General features: G+C 54.8%; 1 protein-coding gene across 2 annotated transcripts; it reads left to right on the forward strand.

The window, feature by feature from the left end:
* The first annotated feature begins 1,231 nt into the window (after positions 1 to 1,231).
* IFITM10 (interferon induced transmembrane protein 10) lies at positions 1,232 to 13,458 on the forward strand. 2 transcript variants are annotated; one of them, XM_071762212.1, is made up of 3 exons: positions 1,232 to 1,646; positions 2,871 to 3,285; positions 12,576 to 13,458. In XM_071762212.1, the coding sequence occupies exons 1-3, from the start codon at positions 1,537 to 1,539 to the stop codon at positions 12,723 to 12,725; spliced, it is 675 nt and encodes a 224-aa protein (XP_071618313.1). In that variant the 5' UTR covers positions 1,232 to 1,536; the 3' UTR covers positions 12,726 to 13,458. The 2 variants fall into 2 exon arrangements, with proteins under 2 accessions (XP_071618313.1, XP_071618312.1); XM_071762211.1 differs by lacking the exon at positions 1,232 to 1,646 and having other exon boundaries at positions 1,886 to 3,285.
* The last annotated feature ends 7,738 nt before the right edge of the window (positions 13,459 to 21,196 follow it).

Here is a 21,196-nt window from a genome sequence, read left to right on the forward strand (position 1 = left end):
CACACAGCTTTCCCCAGACAAATGACAGCAATCTGCATCCAAGGGGTTTCCTTGCTTCTCCTGGTTGCCCCGTTTTGTCCAAGCCCTCCAGAAAAAAAGGGTCACAGCTGACCGTGGCTCTGCCTCTCCTGCAAACATCTGAATCTCATGGGAACACCCCAGGAGCTGCTTCTGTTCTTCAGCAGCTTTTTGAAGAGAGCCCTGGGTCTCGTCACAGGCAGCCGTAGCACTAATAAAACCCTCTTTGCTTTGGCAGGACCCAACACCACTCTGGCAGCAATAAATCCCAAACCAAAGGGCAATTTGTCCTTTTTTAACAAGTGCAGGCACCTTCAGATAGACAAAACTGGCCTTCTGCAAACTGGACCCCATCCAACCTGGGAGTGCTGTGGCTGCATGAGAAGTCCCCTTCAACCCACGGGGATGGACACGGGGTGGGTGCCCCTGAGCAGGAGCCAAACCTGCCTGCAAACAGCTGAATTACCATCCTTATTTCTCAGCTCAGCACTTTGCAGGTAGGCTAAAGGCATTTCCAGTGGATTTCCCTTCTTCTGCAGGTAGTGCTCACCTTAACTTTTTTTTTTTTTTCCCAGCCTGTTTCCTGTACTCTGAAATATCTCTGCCCCCAGCACCCCAACCAAACTGGCTGCTGCCTCCAGGCCACCTGCACTGCTGCGAGGTGACACAGCATGTCCTCATGTCCTCACCCTCCCCGTGGCATGGCAGTGTCCTCTCAGATGACCTGCAAGCTGTCCCTGCACAGCACCAGCTGCTCTCACCGGCATTGCCTCCCTCGGGGGATGCTGCCACAGCACCCCAGAATCAGCTTTCCATGCAGCTCCCAGGAGCTGCTGGCAATGGGAGGCAGCAAGAAAGCATTTTCCTCATCCTGTGCTGAGCCTGGGCACAGCCAGATGGTGAAACCCCCACCTCTCTCCCCTAAAGTAGCCACGTGCCCTACCTCCTGCTCTTGGGGTGCTCCCACCTCTGCCTGCACTTGGTTCTGCTCAGTGCTGGCAGGATTTATTGCCCCATATGCAGGATTTATTCCCTTTGCATCCATCCCCCACAGCCAAAGCACTTTTAGCCCCCCGGTGCTGCTCGGCCCCCACCTCCCCTTGCCAGGCTGTTCCCATCATCCCCACACCCCCTGCCATCCTCACTTGAGGTTTTTCACCCAGGCCCACAGGAGAGAACCCACACGGGAGGGAACCCACACGGGAGGGAACCCACAACCCGGGCTGCAGCACGTCCCCACTGCTAAGGTCTCCGTGGGTGATGCTGGGGGGATGTGGGGCAGAGCATCCCTCCAGCCAGCCAGGAAGCTGCTCGGCCGGGCCCAGGAGATGCTTTTCTCCAGCCGGGAGCTACCAGGATGCTCCAAGCAGGAGGTGACGTCCCTGTAGGGGGACACACGCGGAGAAAGGCTGAAACACGGAGGAGCTGTCGTGCGTGGAGCATGTTTGGAGGGAGAAGGGAGGCTGCAGGTTGACCTTCCCAGCCCCTAACTCTTCCCCCCTTGCACACCCCTAGCCGATGGGTGCCCCCCCTCCCTCCCTCCCCTCCTCCCGCAACTCCAGCGCCGAGGAAGCCGAGCCGGAGGCAGTGCTGAGCCGGATATGCAGCGACTCCCCGCATCCCTCCCTGTGAGTATCCCTCGCTCCTCCTGATGCCTTCGGAGGAGACGGATGGACGGGCAGCCAGAGGTGGGCTGGTCTCTCCTATTTGCAAAGCTGGGGAGGGGGGGGAGCCTCTTCCCACATCCCCTTCCCCATCCTCTCTCTTCATCCCCTCATCCTCTTCTCCGACCACGATATTCTCCAAAAAAGAAACAGGCGGAGGGGGTGGGGGGAGGGGGGTGGTGGGGGGAGGAAGGAAGGGAACCTGCTGGCAGGTGGAAAGAATCGGGAAACGCAATCCCATCTGGAATCCCGCAGAGATGAGGAGTCAGCCAAAGGGAAAAAAACAAACAAAACAACAACAAACCAACCTAAACACCAAACCAAAAAAAAAAAAAAAACCCCAAAAAAAACCCACAAAAAAAAAACCAAACCCAAGAGGGAGGGTGAGCGAGGGGCCGGGCTACTCTGCCGCACCAGCAGACCCGCTCCGCCCGCCGCCCCACAGCCCACAGACCCGCTCCCATCCCGGAGTGGGACAGAAAGCAGAAGGCCCTGCCTGACAGACAGACCGACTGACAGACCGACTGACAGAGCGACTGACAGACCGACTGACAGAGCGACTGACAGACCGACTGACAGACCGACTGACAGACCGACTGACAGAGCGACTGACAGAGCGACAGGCGGGCGGGGAGGACTGCGGGAGGGATGCAGCGTAGCTATTTGGCAACTCCCCTGGACACCCCCCCACCCCCAGCTCCTCCCAAGTGTTTCTTTGTGCTTTTATTTGATTCCTTTTTTTTTTTCTTTTTTTTTTTTTAATTTATTTATTTCCCCACTCGTGACTCGTGCGTGGGTCACGCAGGACAGCGGGCGGGGGGGAGGATGGGGGAGAGGGGGAGGGATGCTGCCCGCTGCTGCCCGCTGCCGCCCGCTCCTCTGCCCCTCGCCGCGGGGCCGGGGCCGGCGACAACTCCGCGCCGAGGCAGCGGCTCCGTGGTCCCCGGGCGTAGCGGTGCTCCCTCCTCCCCCTCCCTCTGCCCTCCTCTCCTCCCTCTCTCCTCTGCCCACTTCCTCACTCCTCTCCCCGCTCTTTCCTCTGTCTCCCGGTCCCTCTCTCTCTCCCGCTTTCCCCCCACGTCTCCCCTTTTCCTCTCCTTACCCCTTTTTTTCTTCTCCACCCCATCCCACCTCGCCATCCTCCCACCCCCATTTTTCACGGAGGGGGGGGCTTTTTCACTTTGCCAGGGCAGAGCACGGTGACACCGTGGCAGCCACCACGGAGAGGACGCAGGACCCCCTCCTGGGCCCACCCTGCCCCTTCGAGGGGGTGGCCTGGAGCCCGAGACCACCCCAGGGTCCCCCGCAGGGCTGCTTCACCTGCATCTCCAAGCCCCCAGCTCTCCAGCAAGCTTCTCCTGTCCTCTCTCCTTCTTCTGCCGTTTATCTCATGGAGAGCAAGAGCTGCAAAGGGGACAGCCTGCGGCCACCAGTCCCGTGCAAGCACTCAGTGGAGAAGAAGACGATGACCAACCCCACCACTGTCATCGAGATCTACCCCGACACCACCGAGGTGAATGACTACTACCTCTGGTCCATCTTCAACTTCGTATACCTCAACTTCTGCTGCCTGGGCTTCATTGCCTTGGCCTATTCATTGAAAGTGAGTACTGAGCGTGAGGCACAGGGCCAGGGGTGGGAGGGGGGGGGGATGGGGCTGGGGGAGGTGTTGGGGGGAGCGCCTGGGGGCCACACCTGATGTAAATCCCATCCTTGCCACCCAAATGAGAAGTTGGAGCTGCTGGGGATGGGGGGAGCCAAGGGGTGTTTTGGAGTCAAGGGTGTTGCTCTGGGTGGGGGTAGAAAAGGTGCTTTGACTGTGTTTGGGTGCCTTGGAAGGCTCCTCTGTACCACAGGGCAGGCAAGACAGAGCTGGCTTGGCTTGTGCTGTGCCCACTGGCACCCTGGCACTCAGTCCCTTCTTCAGGATCTTTTTGGTTAAAGATCCTGTCAGAGTAGGGTCTGGCAGGGTTGGGTGGTCAGGCAGAATCAAGCAGCAGCCCCCCAGGATCAGCTGGTGCCTGGCAAGGTGCAGGGGGGAAGAGGCTGCTAAGGTGCAGGGCAATCCTGCTTGTTTCCTTCTTGCCCTCTCCCTAATTAAAAAGAGCAGAGCTTGTGGCCAGCTCCCCCATCCTGGACCCTATAAATCCCGAGGCAAGCCCTGGACACCTACCAGCAGTGTGGGAACAAGCCCTGAGTAGCTGAGGAAGAGGAAAAGAGTGCAGGGGGACTTTGCACAGCATCAGGACTGGGGGGAAGCAGAGTTGTGTTGATGGAGAGGGCAATGACAGGGAGCAGAGCCAGCAAAGGGGATGGGACTGGGTTCCTCCCAGTAGCTGCAAAGGAGAAGAACCTGGCAGGGATGATGCCCAGCAGCCCCTCAGCAACTGCCAGGAGAGAGGGGCCTGGGCTGCCCTCTGCTTCCCAGCCTGCCAGCCTTCAAACCAGCTGAATGGATGTGCAGAGAGCCCGGGGCAGCTGGGTGAGGAGCTGGCTGATTTGTTTTGGCAGGCAGTGTTTAGAGGAAGGCCAGTGCACAGATGGCCTTCATCACAGAAGCAGATCAATTAACCCCATCCAGCTCCTGTGATCTGCTCTGCCAGTGCCCAGGACTGCAAGGAGGCTGCTCCAGGGGCTCCAGCAGAAAAGCTCAGACTTAAAAGTCTGTGGACCCACGCCCTGGGTTCACCCAGCACTGGCACTGAGGTGCTTGCCTCAGTTTCCCCTTCCCCAAGATGGGAGATGAACACCCATCTGCTTCACTGCTGCCTGGGAGAGGCATTTATCAGCTTAACTGAGCATCACCACCAGCAGGACTGTCCCAAGGGCAAATCCAGGCAGAGGCAGCCTGGGGGGCTGGGAGTCCCTTAACACTCCCACTCCTTTAGCCAGCAAGGGAAGAAATTGGCTTCCTCTCTTTTTTTTTTTTTTTGTTTTGTTTTGTTGTTTCCCATTTGAATTTGCCTCGAAGGATCAGCATCTTCCCCACGCAAGAGGCACAGTCACAGAGGGCTGAGAAAGGGCTTCACATCACAGGGACTTTGGGATCTGGGGAGATGTGGTCCCTCAGCTGGAGCCAGCAGTGGGTGCAGGACAGCCTGAGGAGCAGGGTGACCCATCCCCACGGGACAGGATGGATTTGGGTCTGCCACCCACCAGGGTTTGCAGGCTGGACCCTTCACTACCCTTGACACGAGGTGGAAGGGAGGGCAAAGTAACCCAGGGCTGGGGCCAGAACCTCATTCTGAGGCAGAGGTGTGGGCTCAGCATCCAGCAGCTAAGGTCTAGAGGACATAAAACTCCAGTGTGTGAAGAAAAAAGAAAAAGAAAAAAAAAAAAAAAAAAAAGGAGGCAGTAAATAGGCAAATATGTCCAAATCAGGGAAAGGAAAATAGAAGATGGCTGTCAAGACCCAGCCTTGGCTTTTGGACTGCAGAGGCAAGAGCTGATGAGATATAATGGTGGCACCCAGACAGATGCAGGGCTGAGAGGATAGAAATAACCCTGCTCTGGTCTTGGAGCTCCCCAGTGGCTGTGACTCTATGGTAGGAGTGAAATAAAACCAGAACACTTCTCAGAGGCACAGGACAGAGCTAGCAAGTGGCTGGAGGGATGGAGAATGCTCTAAGAGGCTGTTGGTGGGATAGGCTGTGGGAGGCAATGGGGATGCTGGGGCAGCAGCAGCAGGTCTGATCTCAGATCACTGGGATGTTGGGACAAGACAGGATCCCTCCTCACCCACAGCTACTGCAGAGACCTTCACAACATCCCAGCCAGGCTGGATGTTAGGGTCATTTTTCCAGATCCTGTTGTTTTCATCTTTTTTACAGTCAATAAAGTTTTTCCTCAGAAGTTCAGAGAAAGAGCAAGCAAGGAATGCCCTGGGAACAAATTTCCCTTTAAACAGATTTCTCTCATTCCTCTGCAATTAAATGTATAGACAATTTAGCAGAATATAACTTAGATCCCAGCCTTTCTAGGGTGTCAATACTCTGCAGAGCCCAAGTGAGGGAGGGGAAGGGAGCAGCACTTTCCCCTCTCTGAGCCCATTCTGGCATCTCTGGGCCCTTGCCAGTGGAGCACAGGTTTCCCAGCTGAAGGGCCACCAGGATGCTGATAGCATTAAACAGTTCTTAGGTTACAGTTTTCCCATGTCCTTTAAATAACTGAAACATCTACCAGCTTCAGGAATCATCATTTCCATTCCCAGAAATGCCATTTTCAATACTCATTTATAAGCACAACCTCCTTTTGCCAGATTCATGCCATTAATTTAATACCATACCATTAATGAGGCAGTAGCTCCTTTGTGCTCCAAGCCCAGGAGCAGTTTGATTATGGACCTTAGCACATCCTAGGAATTCCACCAGTTTCAGCAGCTCAGTGGCCACACTGGAAGCCACCAGCTGGATGGTTAAGTACACTTAATGTTACCATAAAGCTGTCTCCTTCCCCATGCTCACTTTTATTGGTTTCAGCTGCAGCTGGGAAAACAGTCCCTCCATGTCTGCCTGCACCTGAGCTCCAGCCTCCTCCATTTCCTTCTGCAGGGAAATATTATCCCCCAGTCACCACCATTCACTAAAAAATGCGAAAAAAAAAACCCAAAACCAAACCAGAACACCCCAGCACCAAATAATTTATGCTCTTCTTCAAATAAACACATTAAGTCAGGTGAGGGCAAAGCCTGTGACATCCAAGCCAAGTCCTCTGTGTGACAGACACCCCAGCCAGGGACTCTGAAGAACAGTGTGACAGACACCCCATCTTTATTTACACCCTTAGTGGGCCAGATCCTCAGCAGATGCAGCTTGTGGGGAGCTGCACGACTCCCTTATCCTTCCAGGGAATATTTCTAGCAGCTCAAGATTCTCAAGGTCAGCTTCCCAGAGTGCAAGCAGGGGGCTCCCATGTGAGCTTGCAATGGTGCTGGGGAAGAAGGGATAAAGAGCAGGACCAGGGAGGTCACAGACACTAAAATGACCTTAACCTCAGCCCAGCACAGATGCCAGAATCATTCCAGCAGCAATCCTTTGTATTCAGTGTGTTTCCTGCAGGACCAAATGCCATGGCCTGGCATTCAGCAGCTCCCTCCCCTCCTCTTTGCCAGCTCCAAGCAGGAATGAGTGATCCAGCAGCTGTTAATAAGTCCATCTCCAGAGGTGATCTTCACCCCAGCAGGGTGAGCCAAGTTCTTCCAGGTTCCTATTATGCTATGAGGCAATAGATCAGATCCAGGGAGCTGGGATCCCACTCAGATCCTATGAGGAGAGTCTGAGGGAGCTGGGGGTGTTGAGGCTGGAGAAGAGGAGGCTCAGGGGAAACCTCATCACTCTCTACAACTTCCTGAAAGGAGGTTGGAGCCAGGGGGGGGGTTGGGCTCTGCTCCCAGGCAACTCTCAGCAAGACAAGAGGGCACAAGAGGTCTCAAGTTGTGCCAGGGGAGGTTTAGGTTGGACATTAGAAAGAATTTCTTTCTGGAGAGGGTGATCAGACATTGGAAGGGGCTGCCCAGGGAAGGGGTGGATTCTCCATCCCTGGAGATATTTCAAAAGAGCCTGGATGTGGCACTCAGTGCCATGGGCTGGGAACCACGGGGGGAGTGGATCAAGGGTGGGACTTGATGAGCTCTGAGGTCCCTTCCAACCCAGCCAATTCTATGATTCTATGATTGTGGATGCCACACTGTGGCTGTTTAGTGGCAGAGATGGTAAGAAGTCCTTCTGACTTTTGAAGCCCCACCAGCAGAGCAGAGGGTTGCTTGCAGATTTTTCCTGCCTCTTGAGGCCACTGAAACTCGTGGTGTAACAGCACTCCTGAAGAGCTGAGCTCTCCTGCCCTCTCTGTGCCTGGCCCTTGGCACAGAGCTCTGGCCATGGCTGTTTGCCTTCCCTCCTTGCTGTGTGTTGACCTTCCCCATGTCAAGTGGAAGCTGACCAGCTCCAATCCTTAGCTATTTATTAACCCCAAGAAGCAGAGAGGCACTCAACCTCTCAGGCAGGTTCTCAGCTTGCTTTTCAGGAGGAGCAATGGTTTATGGAGGTGGATGAAACACAGAACCAACAGCCCCATGATTCTAGTGCCAGAGAGGTGGAGGAATGTGGGCTGGAGAGCTCTTGGGCAGTTCAAAGAGCAAATAAATCCAAGGATCCCTTCCAGAGCTCCTTATGGGCAGGGACACAGAGCTCTGCCTGGAAATGGGTGTACAGCCAGCCAGCTGGGGCCTGCATGCTAAAAGCTGGGTTGCCTTAAATACAGCCTCATTAGGCTCATTATCAACAAACCATTTGTCTCCTCCTCCAAGCTGAACCAGCACTTTCTACCCATGCAACAAGTTCCCTGCTCCCAGAAATGAGAGGGGAGCAGCAGAGAAAGGAGAGGTGGGTGCTGAGCAAGGGACTGGGAAGGACCAGGATGGGCAGAGTCCAGGATAGAGCTTGGTGAGGAAGTTGAAGGCAGTTGAAGAAGGGCAAAAGAAGGTCAGAGGGAGCAGAGAGCCCTCAGGCACCAGGATGCTGGAGGTGTTGGGAGAACACAGTGAGCTGGAGGTGCTGGAGGACAAAGTCAGTGGAGCACCAGCATGGAGGTGACAGCCAGGCAGGAGCAGAGGGAAAGGCCACCACTGCCTTTTGTTGGTGGGAGAGGGGAGGAGGAATGTGGTGTGGATTGTGTTTTGTGGGAGGTTGAGGATGGAAGAGGAAAGGAAACACTGAAGTTGTCAAGTTGGCCCAGAGATGAGCTCTGCATTGTCTAGGAAGGAATCTCCCAAAGGATCACCACACAGTGCTCTGGGATGCCTGGGGAAACCCAGGACAGCAGATGCAGAACAATTATCCTTACACACCAGCCATCTGTGCAAAGCAGGGCCAAAAATCCCCAAATAAGTTTAGGCAAGGTGGGAAGGGCTAAAGTGATAATGAGTGAAGAGTCTGTGACTTAGGAAACACCACACTTGGGGTTGAGGAGGTTCAGCTTTGTGACCTTGAGGACCTCTCATCCCTGTGTCTCTCCTCCTCAGCTGTGGAAGGAAGCAGTTCCAGGGCTCCCAGAAGCTCAGACACCAGCTGCCAGCACATTATGGTGATGGTGGCCACAGGAGCATGAAAAGAGGAAAAGCTGAGGCTGGGCTATGAGAAAGACACTGACATCTCCTTAAGGACAGAGCAGGGAAGGAGCCAAAATGTGTATCTGCTCTCCAGGAGAGCTCCTCCTCCAGAGCCCAGCTTGGGTGTTGCAGCAGACATGGAAAGGAAGAATCTGTGAGTGTCTGGGGGTGCAAGGCCAGAGAAGAGGAGGTGAGGCCACCCTGGAGAGATGGGGGAGGCTGGGGGTGCAAGTGGTTTGGAAGGAGAAACACCTTTTCATGGTGTGTGTGAGCTGCAGGGACCCAGGCACTTGGTCAGCACTTAAGAGGCTCCAGTGCAATATAAATTACAATGGACAAGAAGGGATGATTGGTGTGAGAGTCACCACTGAAGCAAAAAGGAGAAATAATAAGGGAGAAGAGGAAGGGGACCAAGGACTCAGCAGGGAGGGGGGGATCCAGGCATCCAAGGTCAGAGCAGCTGGAGGAGAGGTAAGGAAGGGAAAGGGCAGGGGATTCCAGGGATGGGGGATGCAGCAGAGCAGCAGGGGCAGGCAGGAGAAGCAGGAGGGACTGGCTGGAGGCTGCTGGGTACCCTCTGGCAGGAGCTGAAGGCTGCTGTCTGTACCTTCATTTGGGCCCAAACAGCAGGAAAAAGAAAAAATGTGAAGGTCACCAAATGAACTGGGAGCAAATGGTGGCACTGGGAAAAGGGCAGCCCCAGGCACCCCTGGCTGGAGATGGTGAGGGGCAGGAGACAGGAGCAGGGCTGGGGGAAAAGCTGTGCTGAAGTCAGCAGCAGGGGCTGCTGAAACACATCGTGGGAAAGAGCTGAAGCGTCAGTCACGAGTGCGAGCTGGTGTCAGATGGGAGAGGCTGCTGGGAGCACTGGGAGAGGGCTGGGCACAGAAATTAGGGCAGGAGGACGCCCCAGGGACAGGAGGAGCAGAAGGCGAGGAGCTGGGGAGAGCTCCTGGGGCCAAGGGGAACGGGGCCCACAAAAGCAAGCAAGAAGCTCAGGGGCCGGAGGTTGCAGAGCTCGGTGCTCCGGCCACACCGGTCTGCGGGAGAAACCAGCAAACACCAGTTTGCCTCCAGCAAAACAAACCCCTCCCAGCCCCAGCTGCGTTAGGGGGGAGGAAGAAGCAGAAAGCATTTGCTCAGCGGAGGGTTTGCCACGGGGAAGAAGAAAGCCCGGGAGCGTTTCAAAGAGTTTGCCTGGAGTGGGATTTCTGGGCTGAATTCCAGCACCCCTTGGGTTCTGGCTGCAGGGACCTCCGTGGCTCTCAGGGCTGAGTGAGGAGGTGCTGGGTGCCCAGTACTGCACCCTGCAGGTTTCAGGAGGATGCTCAACCTACTGAATAATTCCCAAGGTGAGGCACCCTGGACAGGCAGCTGACACTGAAAGGTGTGTGGGCTCCCAGGCTGCCAGCTTGCTGCTTCCCAGAGGTCATCCCTGCCCCTGGGAGCACCAGGCACCTGGGAGCCAGAGCCATGTCCAGTTGGGGACTGTCCCCTGTCCCCAGAAGGATGCCCTGAAGCTGCCCAGCTCTCAGCAGCAGGGTGAGGGGTGCATGGCTCTGGCTCAGGCTGCAAGCTCCAAGGAGCAAGGCACAACAGAGGACACAGCACCACAGGATTTAATGTGAGGAGGAAAACAGCTCTCATTCCTGCCTAAGTGCCTCCAAGTCCCGTGGGCCTCATGTCAGCAGCAGCCTCCTTCCCCACAGGCCAGGATTAACTGGTCTCAACTGGTGTGATGGAGGAAGGGACATTGCTTGAGGGCCTGAGACATGGGTTTGGAGGTCCCCTGAGCCACAATGGGAATGAGGGGTTCAGGAGCTCTTCCCCATGTCCTGCAGGCTGCAGAAGGTTTCCAGGACAGAGCCATAGGTAAGCAGAGCAGGAGAGAGATAAAGTCACCAGGAAGTGATCTGAATCCATCACAGGAGCCTTCTTGGAAAGCTTCTGGTCAGTAAAATCTCTGAATATTTCCAGGTAGAACTCTGGAGCTGTTTTTTTCCAGCCTGCCACTGACCTTCTGCTTACAGCCAGCAGGGCAGGGGGGCTGCCAAGGGCCCACAGCCTGCAACCCTCCAGTGTGCAGCAAAGCAGGTGGTGCCAGGCTGTGCCAGGCCTTGGGTACCCTGCTCAGGAACAAGAAAGGGAAGAGGGGAAACATTTCCTGATCCCTTCATCCCACATCCTCGTGGCTCCAGCTGCCTGGCTCTGCTGAGCAGGGAGGTTTGGGGGATGGGGCATAACCCTGATAGCAAGAGATGGAGCCAGAGCACTCCTCTGCTGAGCTCCAGCTGCAGAGTTGCTGCTGCCAGGCTGTGCCATCCACTGCCTGGCTCTGCCAGCGATGCCTTCCAGCTATGTCTCTGCTGCCTGGCAATGCTGCCTGCTGCCTGCTACTGCCACTGCTGCCTGCCTGGGCAGTCCCCTGCCTCCTACCACCATCTCCTGCCTGGCTGTGCCATCTCCTGCCTGGCTGTGCCATCTCCTGCCTGGCTGTGCCATTTCCTGCCTGCTAGTGCCATCTGCTGCTTGCTACTGCCACTGCTGCCTTGCAGTGCCATCCACTGCCTGGAGATGCCATCCAGTGCCTACTGGTGCCATCCACTGCCTGAAAATGCCATCCACTGCCTGAAAATGCCATCCACTGCCTGCTGGTGCCATCCACTGCCTACTGGTGCCATCCACTGCCTGAAAATGCCATCCACTGCCTGCTGGTGCCATCCACTGCCTGCTGGTGCCATCCACTGCCTACTGGTGCCATCCACTGCCTGAAAATGCCATCTACTACCTACTGGTGCCATCCACTGCCTGAAGATGCCATCCACTGCTTGATGGCGCCATCCACTGCCTGGAGAGGCCATCCACTGCCTGCTGGTGCCATCCACTGCCTGAAAATGCCATCCACTGCCCACTGGTTCCATCCACTGCCTGGAGATGCCACCCACTGCCTGCTGGTGCCATCCACTGCCTGGTGATGCCATCCACTGCCTGGCAGTGCTGGTGACATGGACATGCCCAACCCTTATCCACTGCAGAGCTGTCCCTAGGCAAGCCCATGAGGTTCCATCCCGCAGGATGATGGAAGGAGCAGACTACAGACTGCCAGGATTGAACACTGCCAGTGGCAGAGATGCTACACCAGCTGCATAAAACCTGCAAAAGGAACTCATTAACCCAGGGCTGCTTAATATGCTGGAGGCTCGTGTGCAGCCCTGGAGCTGCAGTCAGATGCTGTGCCAGGTTTCACCCCCTCAGCACAGAGGCACAGGGATGCACACCAAAGCCACAGCCATGGACTTTCAGGGGCTGGGGGAGCTGGAGCTGAGTGCTTTAGAACCAGAAGGCTGGGAGGTGGTGGGAAGGATGCCTCAGTACCCATGGGTGTGGGGTGCACAGCAGCACCTCAGCTCCCTTTGGCAGCCTCAGGCTCTCATTGGCACTGCCCCACACTCCAGGGGCCACAGGGAACCTGGTTTGTGCCTGGTTGGTAGCAGCAACAGGGAACTCTTCTTGGTCTTCACTCCCAGGAGTTTCCAGCCCACATGCATTACAGTGCTTGGCTTCACAAGCTCCACTCATTGCAGAGCTGGGGTGCAAACCTGACCTTGGGGAGCTTCAAGGCACCTCAAGCATTCAAATGCAAAGAGGCACAGTCCAGCCCCATCTGCTGCACAGGTTCCCCCCCTTCCAGTGTGGGTGCTGCTTGAAACAAGTTGTCTTTTTTACATCTCCCTGAAACAAGTTGTCTTTTTCACATCTCCCTTTTTTTTTTTTTTTTTTAATCTCAGGTGCGGGATAAGAAACTCCTCAATGACTTAAATGGAGCAGTTGAAGATGCCAAGACAGCCCGACTCTTTAACATCACCAGCTCAGCCCTTGCCACCTTCTGTATCATCCTTATCTTCATCTTCCTGCGATACCCCCTCACTGACTACTAGGGGGAGGCCAAGAGCAGTGGCCACCGCCAAAATGCCTCTATGCCAGAAGTGTCTGCAATTGTTTCTTGTAGCAAGAATGCAAAAAAAACCCCAAAAGCCACTCCACTTTGATTGAAAAAAATAAATTAAAAAGCTCCAATTAAATACAATACACACATAACACTTATAAATGAGTTATCAGCCTAGCTGAGCATACCCTTCCTGCTCCCAGTTTGGGGACTGCTGTACAAACAGTCTCACTCTTACATGTGTACAGGGAGAAAAACAGACCAAGAAATATTTATATTGTGTCCAACAAGCTGTGTGACAGGAGTGTGCAGAGCTGAAAGCAACACAGGCCTGGCAGCAGAAAGCTGAGCTCTGGGGAGCAGCAGGGTCCTGCCAAAGGGGACACACGTGCAGTGATGGATGGTGACCACAGCAGAGCTGGCTCACTACATATCAGATGTGTTCAGACCACCCCATCACCCCTGACATGTGGGGGTTTCTTTTCCTCTCTTGAGTCTCATCCATTGGTTCCAATAACTCCCAACACTCCACCCGAGGGTGTTAGGAAGTTAGGGAGCCCCAAAGCCTCAAGAGAAACCCCAAAGCATTAAAGGGCAGGTTTCTCCTCAGGATTTCCTGGCAATGCTGAGAAGGAAGGTACCCTCTGGAGAACTTGACAAAGCCCCCTAAACCGAGTGCTACTGTATTTCTGTAAATGGTCAATAAAGATACCTCTGATACCTGATGCTGTTGGGTCAATTCCTTCCTCAGGAGGGGCTGGGCTCCTGGTCCCTACAGGCTGGGAAGAGAAAATGTTAATGTCACCAATGGCTGCTTGGAAAAGATCTTTTTAAAAGGGTGAGGGATGCTGCTGCAGGTCTGAGCTGCACACAGCCCTAAAAGGGGGTGCAAATAAAGATCTAAAAGCAGAGACCTCAGCAACTCCCACCAGGGTTCATCAATCCCAAAGAAGCAAATGCAGCTGAGCGGGCAGGACCCCCCCTCCCTTGCTGGGACCAACGTTGAAGACAGAAATAAATCATCAGAGTCTGAACCTGCTGCAACTGCAGCACTTCCCAGGGTTATTCCCAAGAGCCAGACCTGGGAGATGCTGCACATTTGTCCCTAATTAAGGCAGGAGCTTGAAGCCCAGTAGGTGCCTGCAGTGCTGCAAATCAACACGCCCTGGCTTGAAAACACCACAAATAAATGGGAAAACTGGGACTAAAACACAGCTTCTCAGCTCCTCTGAGCTTTTGTCTCATCTCACAGGCCACAGCTGCCTCAGGGAGGAGGCTCCAGCATTCAGCTTGGTGTCCACCATGGAATGAAAAGTGCAGCAAGAGCTGGGGAATGCAGGAACACCACTGTGGGATCCCTCTTTATCCTCAGCAGAGTGTGTGGTTAAATTAACACGATGCCTCTGGGCTGTGAGTGCCCCAGTGAGCCAGGGGGACAGCCCATGAGGATGCTTCCCTGAAAGCCTCATGAGATGTTACCTCCTTCCTGCCCAAATCCCAGCCTGGATTTCATGTAGAGGAGAACGAAGGAGCTGCTCTCCAATCACTGGAGGGCATTTTCACCCCAGACCAGATCACAGGGCTCTGGTTTGTGCTGGTTTTTGACACCTCTGCAGTACATGGTGCCCTAGGAAGTATCTGAGCTATTAACTGCTATATGACCACTCATCCAGAGGTGAAGACTCTTCCCAAACTCCTCTGGTTGCTTCTTGCTCCTTTCCTTGAAGCAAGAGGCCACAGCCAGCAGCATTTTCATCCTAACATCTCCAGGGGCTGTAACCTCTGTCCCTGGCAGAGGAAGGAGGTGGCCCATGCTGATGGCAGTGCCCCCAAAGAGGGTGCAGCCCAAGTGACTCATGTTGCAGCCACCCTGAGCTGGCACCTGATAATTGAAGCAAATTAAAGCCCTCTCCTGCTAGTTCAGGCAAGATCCTGACTACTCACCCCCAAGTCCTCCCAGGGTTAGGAGGAGCACACAAATGAGGTTGCATCACTTTTTTTCCTCCCTCTACCTGCACTGAGCTCTCACTGTCCATTCCCAACATCTTGGGTCGATGTCCTTCATCATCCAGGTGCCCACTGTGCCTCTCAAACTTTTCAGCACAAATACAAGGCTGGCAGGACAGGCTTTGGGGGGACAAACTCACACAGGAGAGTGACCCCAGCCTGCAGTTTCAGGGGCTCAAAGCCACAGGTTTAGGTCATTAAACCACCACGTCTGGCACCTCTTACAAAAACAAGCATGTTCCTGTGAGCTGGGACTCACTGGAGCCACGTGGCAAGGGATTTTGCACTTAGAGACCCCCCCCAACCCTACAAAATCTTACAGGGATGGTGCTGCCATCCACACCTCTTCCACCAGGCAGGAGAGAGCTGCCCTGCTTGGCATGCAGGCATGGGGCTGCTCAGCTAAAGGGAAAGCTTTTTGTCTTTACAAAATTGGAAGTGACCCAAAGCCAGCCTTTCCTACATTAAACAAGTGTGACAAATGAGTTATCATCATCCTTTCCCCTGATGGCCCCTCTTATCTGTAGGAAAATGGATGCTGGTTTAATGAACCAGGGGGAATATTGAACTGACTCTGCAGCATTTTTGCATGCAGAAACTGTCAGGGATGGAGAGGGGGGGCTATTATTAGTAACCAGCATATTTATTATTTGTTGCCCACGTTGTAGGAAGTGTGAACCTAAATCTAGCTGTGCTGCAGCAGGTCAGAAGGCCACTCAGACCTGCCTTGGACAAAAAAAGGACAGGGGGGGAGGATGCAGGAATGAAGATGGGGTGATGGATGCTCAGCTCCACCACAGCTCTCTGCTTGGCTCCACCTGCAGTTCTGGACTGGGAGCAGCAAAACCCCTGCACTCTTCCCTTCCTCTCTCTTAGTGCCTCTCTCCATTTTAATGGAGCCTCTCACGACTCACAGCAGGAGGAAAGCACCCCCAAAATGAGGAAAATGATGAGGTGAGACACATTTCCCAGCCTGCTTAGGAAAAAAGAAAAAAAAACTTGCTTATTCAAGCAGAGGTCTCCCAAGCACAGCAGTACCATGGTGTTTTGCATTCTTCCCACCTTGCCACAGCTGGGGAAGCCCAAATTGAGATGGCAACACTGTGGCCCCATATCACAGAATCACAGAATTATCTGGGTTGGAAAGGACCTCTGAGATCATCAAGTCCAACCCTTGATCCACTCCCCCCGTGGTTCCCAGCCCATGGCACTGAGTGCCACATCCAGCCTCTTTTGAAATATCTCCAGGGATGGAGAATCCACCCCTTCCCTGGGCAGCCCATTCCAATGGCTGATCACCCTCTCCAGAAAGAAATTCTTTCTAATGTCCAACCTAAACCTCCCCTGGCACAACTTGAGACCTCTTGTGCCCTCTTGTCTTGCTGAGAGTTGCCTGGGAAAAGAGCCCAACCCCCCCCTGGCTCCAACCTCCTTTCAGGGAGCTGTAGAGAGTGATGAGGTCTCCCCTGAGCCTCCTCTTCTCCAGCCTCAACACCCCCAGCTCCCTCAGCCTCACCGCACAGGACTTGTGCTGGATCCCTTCACCAGTTGCCTCCTTTGGACCTGCTCCAGCACCTCAATCTCCTTCCTGAGCTGAGGGGCCCAGAACTGGACACAGGACTCAAGCTGTGGCCTCCCCAGGGCTGAGCACAGGGGCAGAATCCCTTCCCTGGACCTGCTGGCCACGCTGTTCCTGAGCCAGCCCAGGATGCCATTGGCCTTCTTGGCCACCTGGGCACACTGCTGCCTCCTCTTCAGCTTCCTGGCAATCCAGACTCCCAGGTCCCTTTCTGCCACTCTGTGCCCAGCCTGGAGCTCCCCATCGGGTTCTTGTGGCCAAAGTGCAGGACCCAGCACTTGGCCTTGTTGAAATACATACATACATATATATATATATATTGGCAGACAGGTGCAACCCAAACTGTGCTGCTGAGCAAAAAATAACTCTTTTTTCATCCTGAGAGAACAAAGGAAAGAAAAGCAGCAGCCAAATCCAACAGGTCCTGTAATTGCGCCTTCTTTTTTTTTGTTGTTTTTTTTTTTTAATTTCGCAGGAAAATTCTGGAAGTTCAGGTTTTGCCAAGGCTGACATCCAATGCAGCAGAAGGCAAGCTTTCGAGGGTTGTTTCTCTGCCTTTTCACTCCTGCCACTCACAACGTCGTGCAGCTCTCTCCAAATCACACCTTTTTTTGGCTGCGATGCCACAGCCTCTGTCACACTCAGCAGTGGGACAGACAGCCCAAAGGAGGGGGTGGAAGGGAGGAACAGCCGAACACTGCTTGAGCAGCATCTTTGGAGATGGGGAAGAACCGGTGGTCACGTTGCCATGTAGAGATTTAATTGTATTCCTTCAGCAACCTGAGCCTGACAGCTTGAGGAGGATTTCTTTCAGCTTTTTCTTTAGCTTGAGGGGATGAATAGGGAAGGCGGGAAGTAATGGTCACTTTTTGTAGACATTAGGAGATTCTGCCCAAATTATTGCTGCTGGTTTCAGGCCCCTGTGATACACGAAAGGGATTTGTCCAGGTGAGGGGTGTGCTTGCCCAGAGAGGGGATCACTGACATTTCAGGGGTTGGAAGGGACCTCTGAGGATCATCTAGTCCAAAATCCCCCTAGAGCAGGATCCCCCGGAGCTGGTTTGAGAGGAATACATCCAAATGGGTCTCGAATGTCCCCAGGGATGGAGATTCCACAGCCTCCCTGGGCAATCTATTCCAGGGCTGTGTTACCCTCTCAGAGTGAAGAATTTTCTTGTGTGCCAGTTTGTGCTCTGTCACCACAAAGCAAAGCCCAGACCCATCCTCCTCACACCCACCCTTTAGATAAACCCTTTACAAACACCCCCCCCCTCAGTCTCCTTTTTATCTAAGCTGAGCAACCCAAGCTGTCTCAGCCTTCCCTCACGGACTGCGGGAACAGGGCTCGGTCTCCCGGCCAGGAAATGGCGCCGGAGGTGTTGGGAGGGAGACACACGGACCCCCACGAGAGCCCCAGCACCTGTGGGGAGCTCAGGGAAGGATCGGGACGGCTGAGCCGAGCCGGAGCTGCCCGGCAGGAGCCGAGCCCTGGGCTGCAGGCAGAGGGCTCCCTCACACCGCTCCACCGAGGGCTCCGGGCCTGCCCGCGGCCTCCGGGCCCCTTGCCCGGGGCAGGGCGCCGGGCTCCATCATCCCCCGGCATCCCGAGCAGCCAAGACTCCCCCAGCTCCCCCGTCCCAGCGCCGGGGAAGTGCGAGCCCTCCCGCAGGGCAAGGGGTGGCTTTTGAGGAGACAAATGGAGGGGAGGAGAGTGGGTGCGAGACGACAACCCCGGTCCCCGCAGGGATGTTCGCTTCGCCAGCCAGGCCCGCGCCTCAGAACGGGCCCCGGGCGCTGCCACACGGGAGCCGCGGGCAGGGAGAGGGGGCTGAGGGCCAAGCATGGCCGGGGCGGGGATCAGGACTCATAGCGAGTCCCCAGATGGGATGGACTGATCTCTGGGTTCGGGCAGTAAACGCAAGGCTGCGGCGGGACTGGGAGTAATAAAGATGGCGATCGGATGCCCACTCAGGGAACGGCCTTCCAGCCCAGCACCAGCACACAGCGGGTCCCATGCCAGCCATGAGGTGCCAGGCACAGGGAGTCAGGGCTGGAGCAGCCATCAGCCTGGATACCCAAATCAACAACTGGAGGTGAAAATGGCAACCGCTGTTCATCTGCGAGGTGTGTAACTCAGCAGCACCCGACAGAGCTGTTCCTAATGCTGCTCCCCGGGTGCGGGCCCAGAGGAGGAGTCCTCCCTCCAGCAAGCAGCAGCTCCGGCCTTTCAGCCATCTGCTGATGTCCTGGGTGACTTCACCGAAGTCTCTTCACCTGTGTTTTCACCTCCAACACATTCGCATCGGTTCTTGGCTTCTCAGAGGAGGAACTGGAACCTTGCTGACAGACACCATGTCCTGACCTTGCTTGGAACCTTGGCAGCACGGGCATCCTGCAGCCAGTGCGACTGCAGGAAGAAATGGATACAATCAGCAGATAAAAGGGAAAAGCAGGGCACTGGAGAAACTGTTTCTTCCCTCCTCTCCATCCCTGGATGCCGTCAGGCTTGTGCAGGAGCTGTTTGGCAGCTTGGAGAGTGAGGAGCACCTGGCTCTGCAGGCAAACCATGGGTGTGCAGCCCTGCCCCGGGGAGGAGAGGCAAGCACAGATGGCAGCAGATGCTCTCATCACTGGAAATGATTGAAGCAAAACACAAAACGACAACAACAAAAAAACAACCACAAAACCTAGCAACTGTTGAGCAGCCTAACAAAACCCAGCACAGGAGAAAAAGGGGCTAAATCTAACAGACCCTTGCACAGAGCCTATCACCATGCTGCCTTCTGGCCCAGGGTAATGTTTTTTCCATCACCAATTCATTGATGGAGAAGAAAGACCATGCCGTGTACCAGAGCAGGAGGCAGTGATTATTTTTGAAGACTTGAGTATATTGACATGAAATTGTTTGGCATCTCTCCCTTTCTCCCGACCCTCTTCTCTCTCGTGTCCCCCTCCTTTGAAGGAATAAATACGACCCCAAACGGCTTGTGCTCACACCAGAGCCACTCCCCTACCCTCGCTGCTTGGGGCAGACCCACATGTGTGCCAACAGGACACGTATTGGGGGTGAAAGAACAGACATGCTGCCTGAGGAGTGATCCTGCAAAGCCCCTGCATGGCTGAGCTGCTGCCACTGTCCTCAGCTCCTCCAGCGTGATCACTTTGTGCTGGTCCAAAGGTCCTTCTCCTCTACCCTCCCATCTCCTGACTTTGACCCAGCAGCCACAGCCCACAGCTGGCACATCCCCACACTCCTGCCCAGCAGACGTGTCCAGGGTGGAGGGAACCAGAGCGGATTTTTCCAATGCCTGCACAATTTTTTGTTTGTTTGTTTGTTTTCCCTCCTTCCCTTTGGCAGGAGCACCTCGCACAGTGGGAGCTGCAGGCTGAATGCCTCAGCCCCATGCACTGAGTTGAACAGCACAGCAAGCAGCCCTCCAGCCTGCTGCTTCTGCAATTAATTCTGCAGTAGCTGCTTTTGTGACGTGCACACGCAGCTCTGCACCTGACCAGTGCTGAGCCACACTGCTCATAGGCAGGTATTTCCATCAGGAAAATGGAAGCAGATGCAGGGCAGTCCCCTGTGTGAGAAACACAGATGCCTGGTGATGCTGCAAGTGGCTTTTCATAGAATCATAGAATGGGCTGGGTTGGAAGGGACCTCAGAGCTCATCAAGTCCAACCCTTGATCCACTCCCCCCGTGGTTCCCAGCCCATGGCACTGAGTGCCACATCCAGGCTCTTTTGAAATATCTCCAGGGATGGAGAATCCACCCCTTCCCTGGGCAGCCCATTCCAATGTCTGATCACCCTCTCCAGAAAGAAATTCTTTCTAATGTCCAACCTAAACCTCCCCTGGCACAACTTGAGACCTCTTGTGCCCTCTTGTCTTGCTGAGAGTTGCCTGGGAAAAGAGCCCAACCCCCCCCGGCTCCAACCTCCTTTCAGGGAGTTGTAGAGAGTGATGAGGTCTCCCCTGAGCCTCCTCTTCTCCAGCCTCAACACCCCCAGCTCCCTCAGCCCTTCCTCACAGGACTTGTGCTGGATCCCTTCACAGCCTCCTTGTTCTTCTCTGGACCTGCTCCAGCACCTCAATCTCCTTCCTGAGCTGAGGGGCCCAGAACTGGACACAGGACTCAAGCTGTGGCCTCACCAGGGCTGAGCACAGGGGCAGAATCCCTTCCCTGGACCTCCTGGCCACGCTGTTAACCTCATCCTGTTGGAATCATCCCAACTCTCCAGTCTGTCCAGGTCCCTCTGCAGAGCCCTCCTGCCTTCCAGCTGATCCACACTTCCCCCCAGCCTGGTGTCATCTGCAAATTTGCTGATGATGGACTCAATCCCCTCATCTAAATCCTCACTAAAGATATTAAACAGCACTGGGCCCAACACTGATCCCTGGGGGACACCACGGCCGCCATTTTGATGCAGCCCCGTTCAGCACCACTCTCTGGGCCCGGCCCTCCAGCCAGCTCCTAACCCAGCACAGATGCCCCTGTCCAAGCTGTGGCCTGACAGCTTTTTCAGGAGAATCCTGTGGGAGACGGTGTCAAAAGCCTTGCTGGACCCTATCACTCTCTTCACTGTCAGTTAGAGTGACACCATTTTGAGGCTCTGCAGGAGGAAGAGGCATCTTGGGATTCACCATAAATCTGCTGAGCTCCATCTCAGCCATGGGGAGGGAGAGCTGGATCCCAGGGAGCACATGGGCAGGAGCTAAAGAGGAGAGTGTTGAACTTCCCATGGTGGGATGCAGAGTTCACCACAGTCAAGAGGGTTTTTTTCAAAATGGGACAATACAGAGTCTGGAAAAACCCTTCCTCCAGCACTCTCCAGAACACCACAGACAGCTCGACAGGCATGCACATGGAGCAAAC

This window comes from Heliangelus exortis, chromosome 18 (assembly GCF_036169615.1).
Source record: "Heliangelus exortis chromosome 18, bHelExo1.hap1, whole genome shotgun sequence".
Classification (NCBI taxonomy): domain Eukaryota; kingdom Metazoa; phylum Chordata; class Aves; order Apodiformes; family Trochilidae; genus Heliangelus; species Heliangelus exortis.

Bases quoted from the DNA above. Each gene is read 5' to 3' on its own strand.
- IFITM10 (XM_071762211.1), top strand. From the start codon at position 2,527: ATGCTGCCCGCTGCTGCCCGCTGCCGCCCGCTCCTCTGCCCCTCGCCG. The intron at 3,286-12,575 runs GTGAGTACTGAG...TTTTAATCTCAG, and splicing joins CCTTGGCCTATTCATTGAAA to GTGCGGGATAAGAAACTCCT.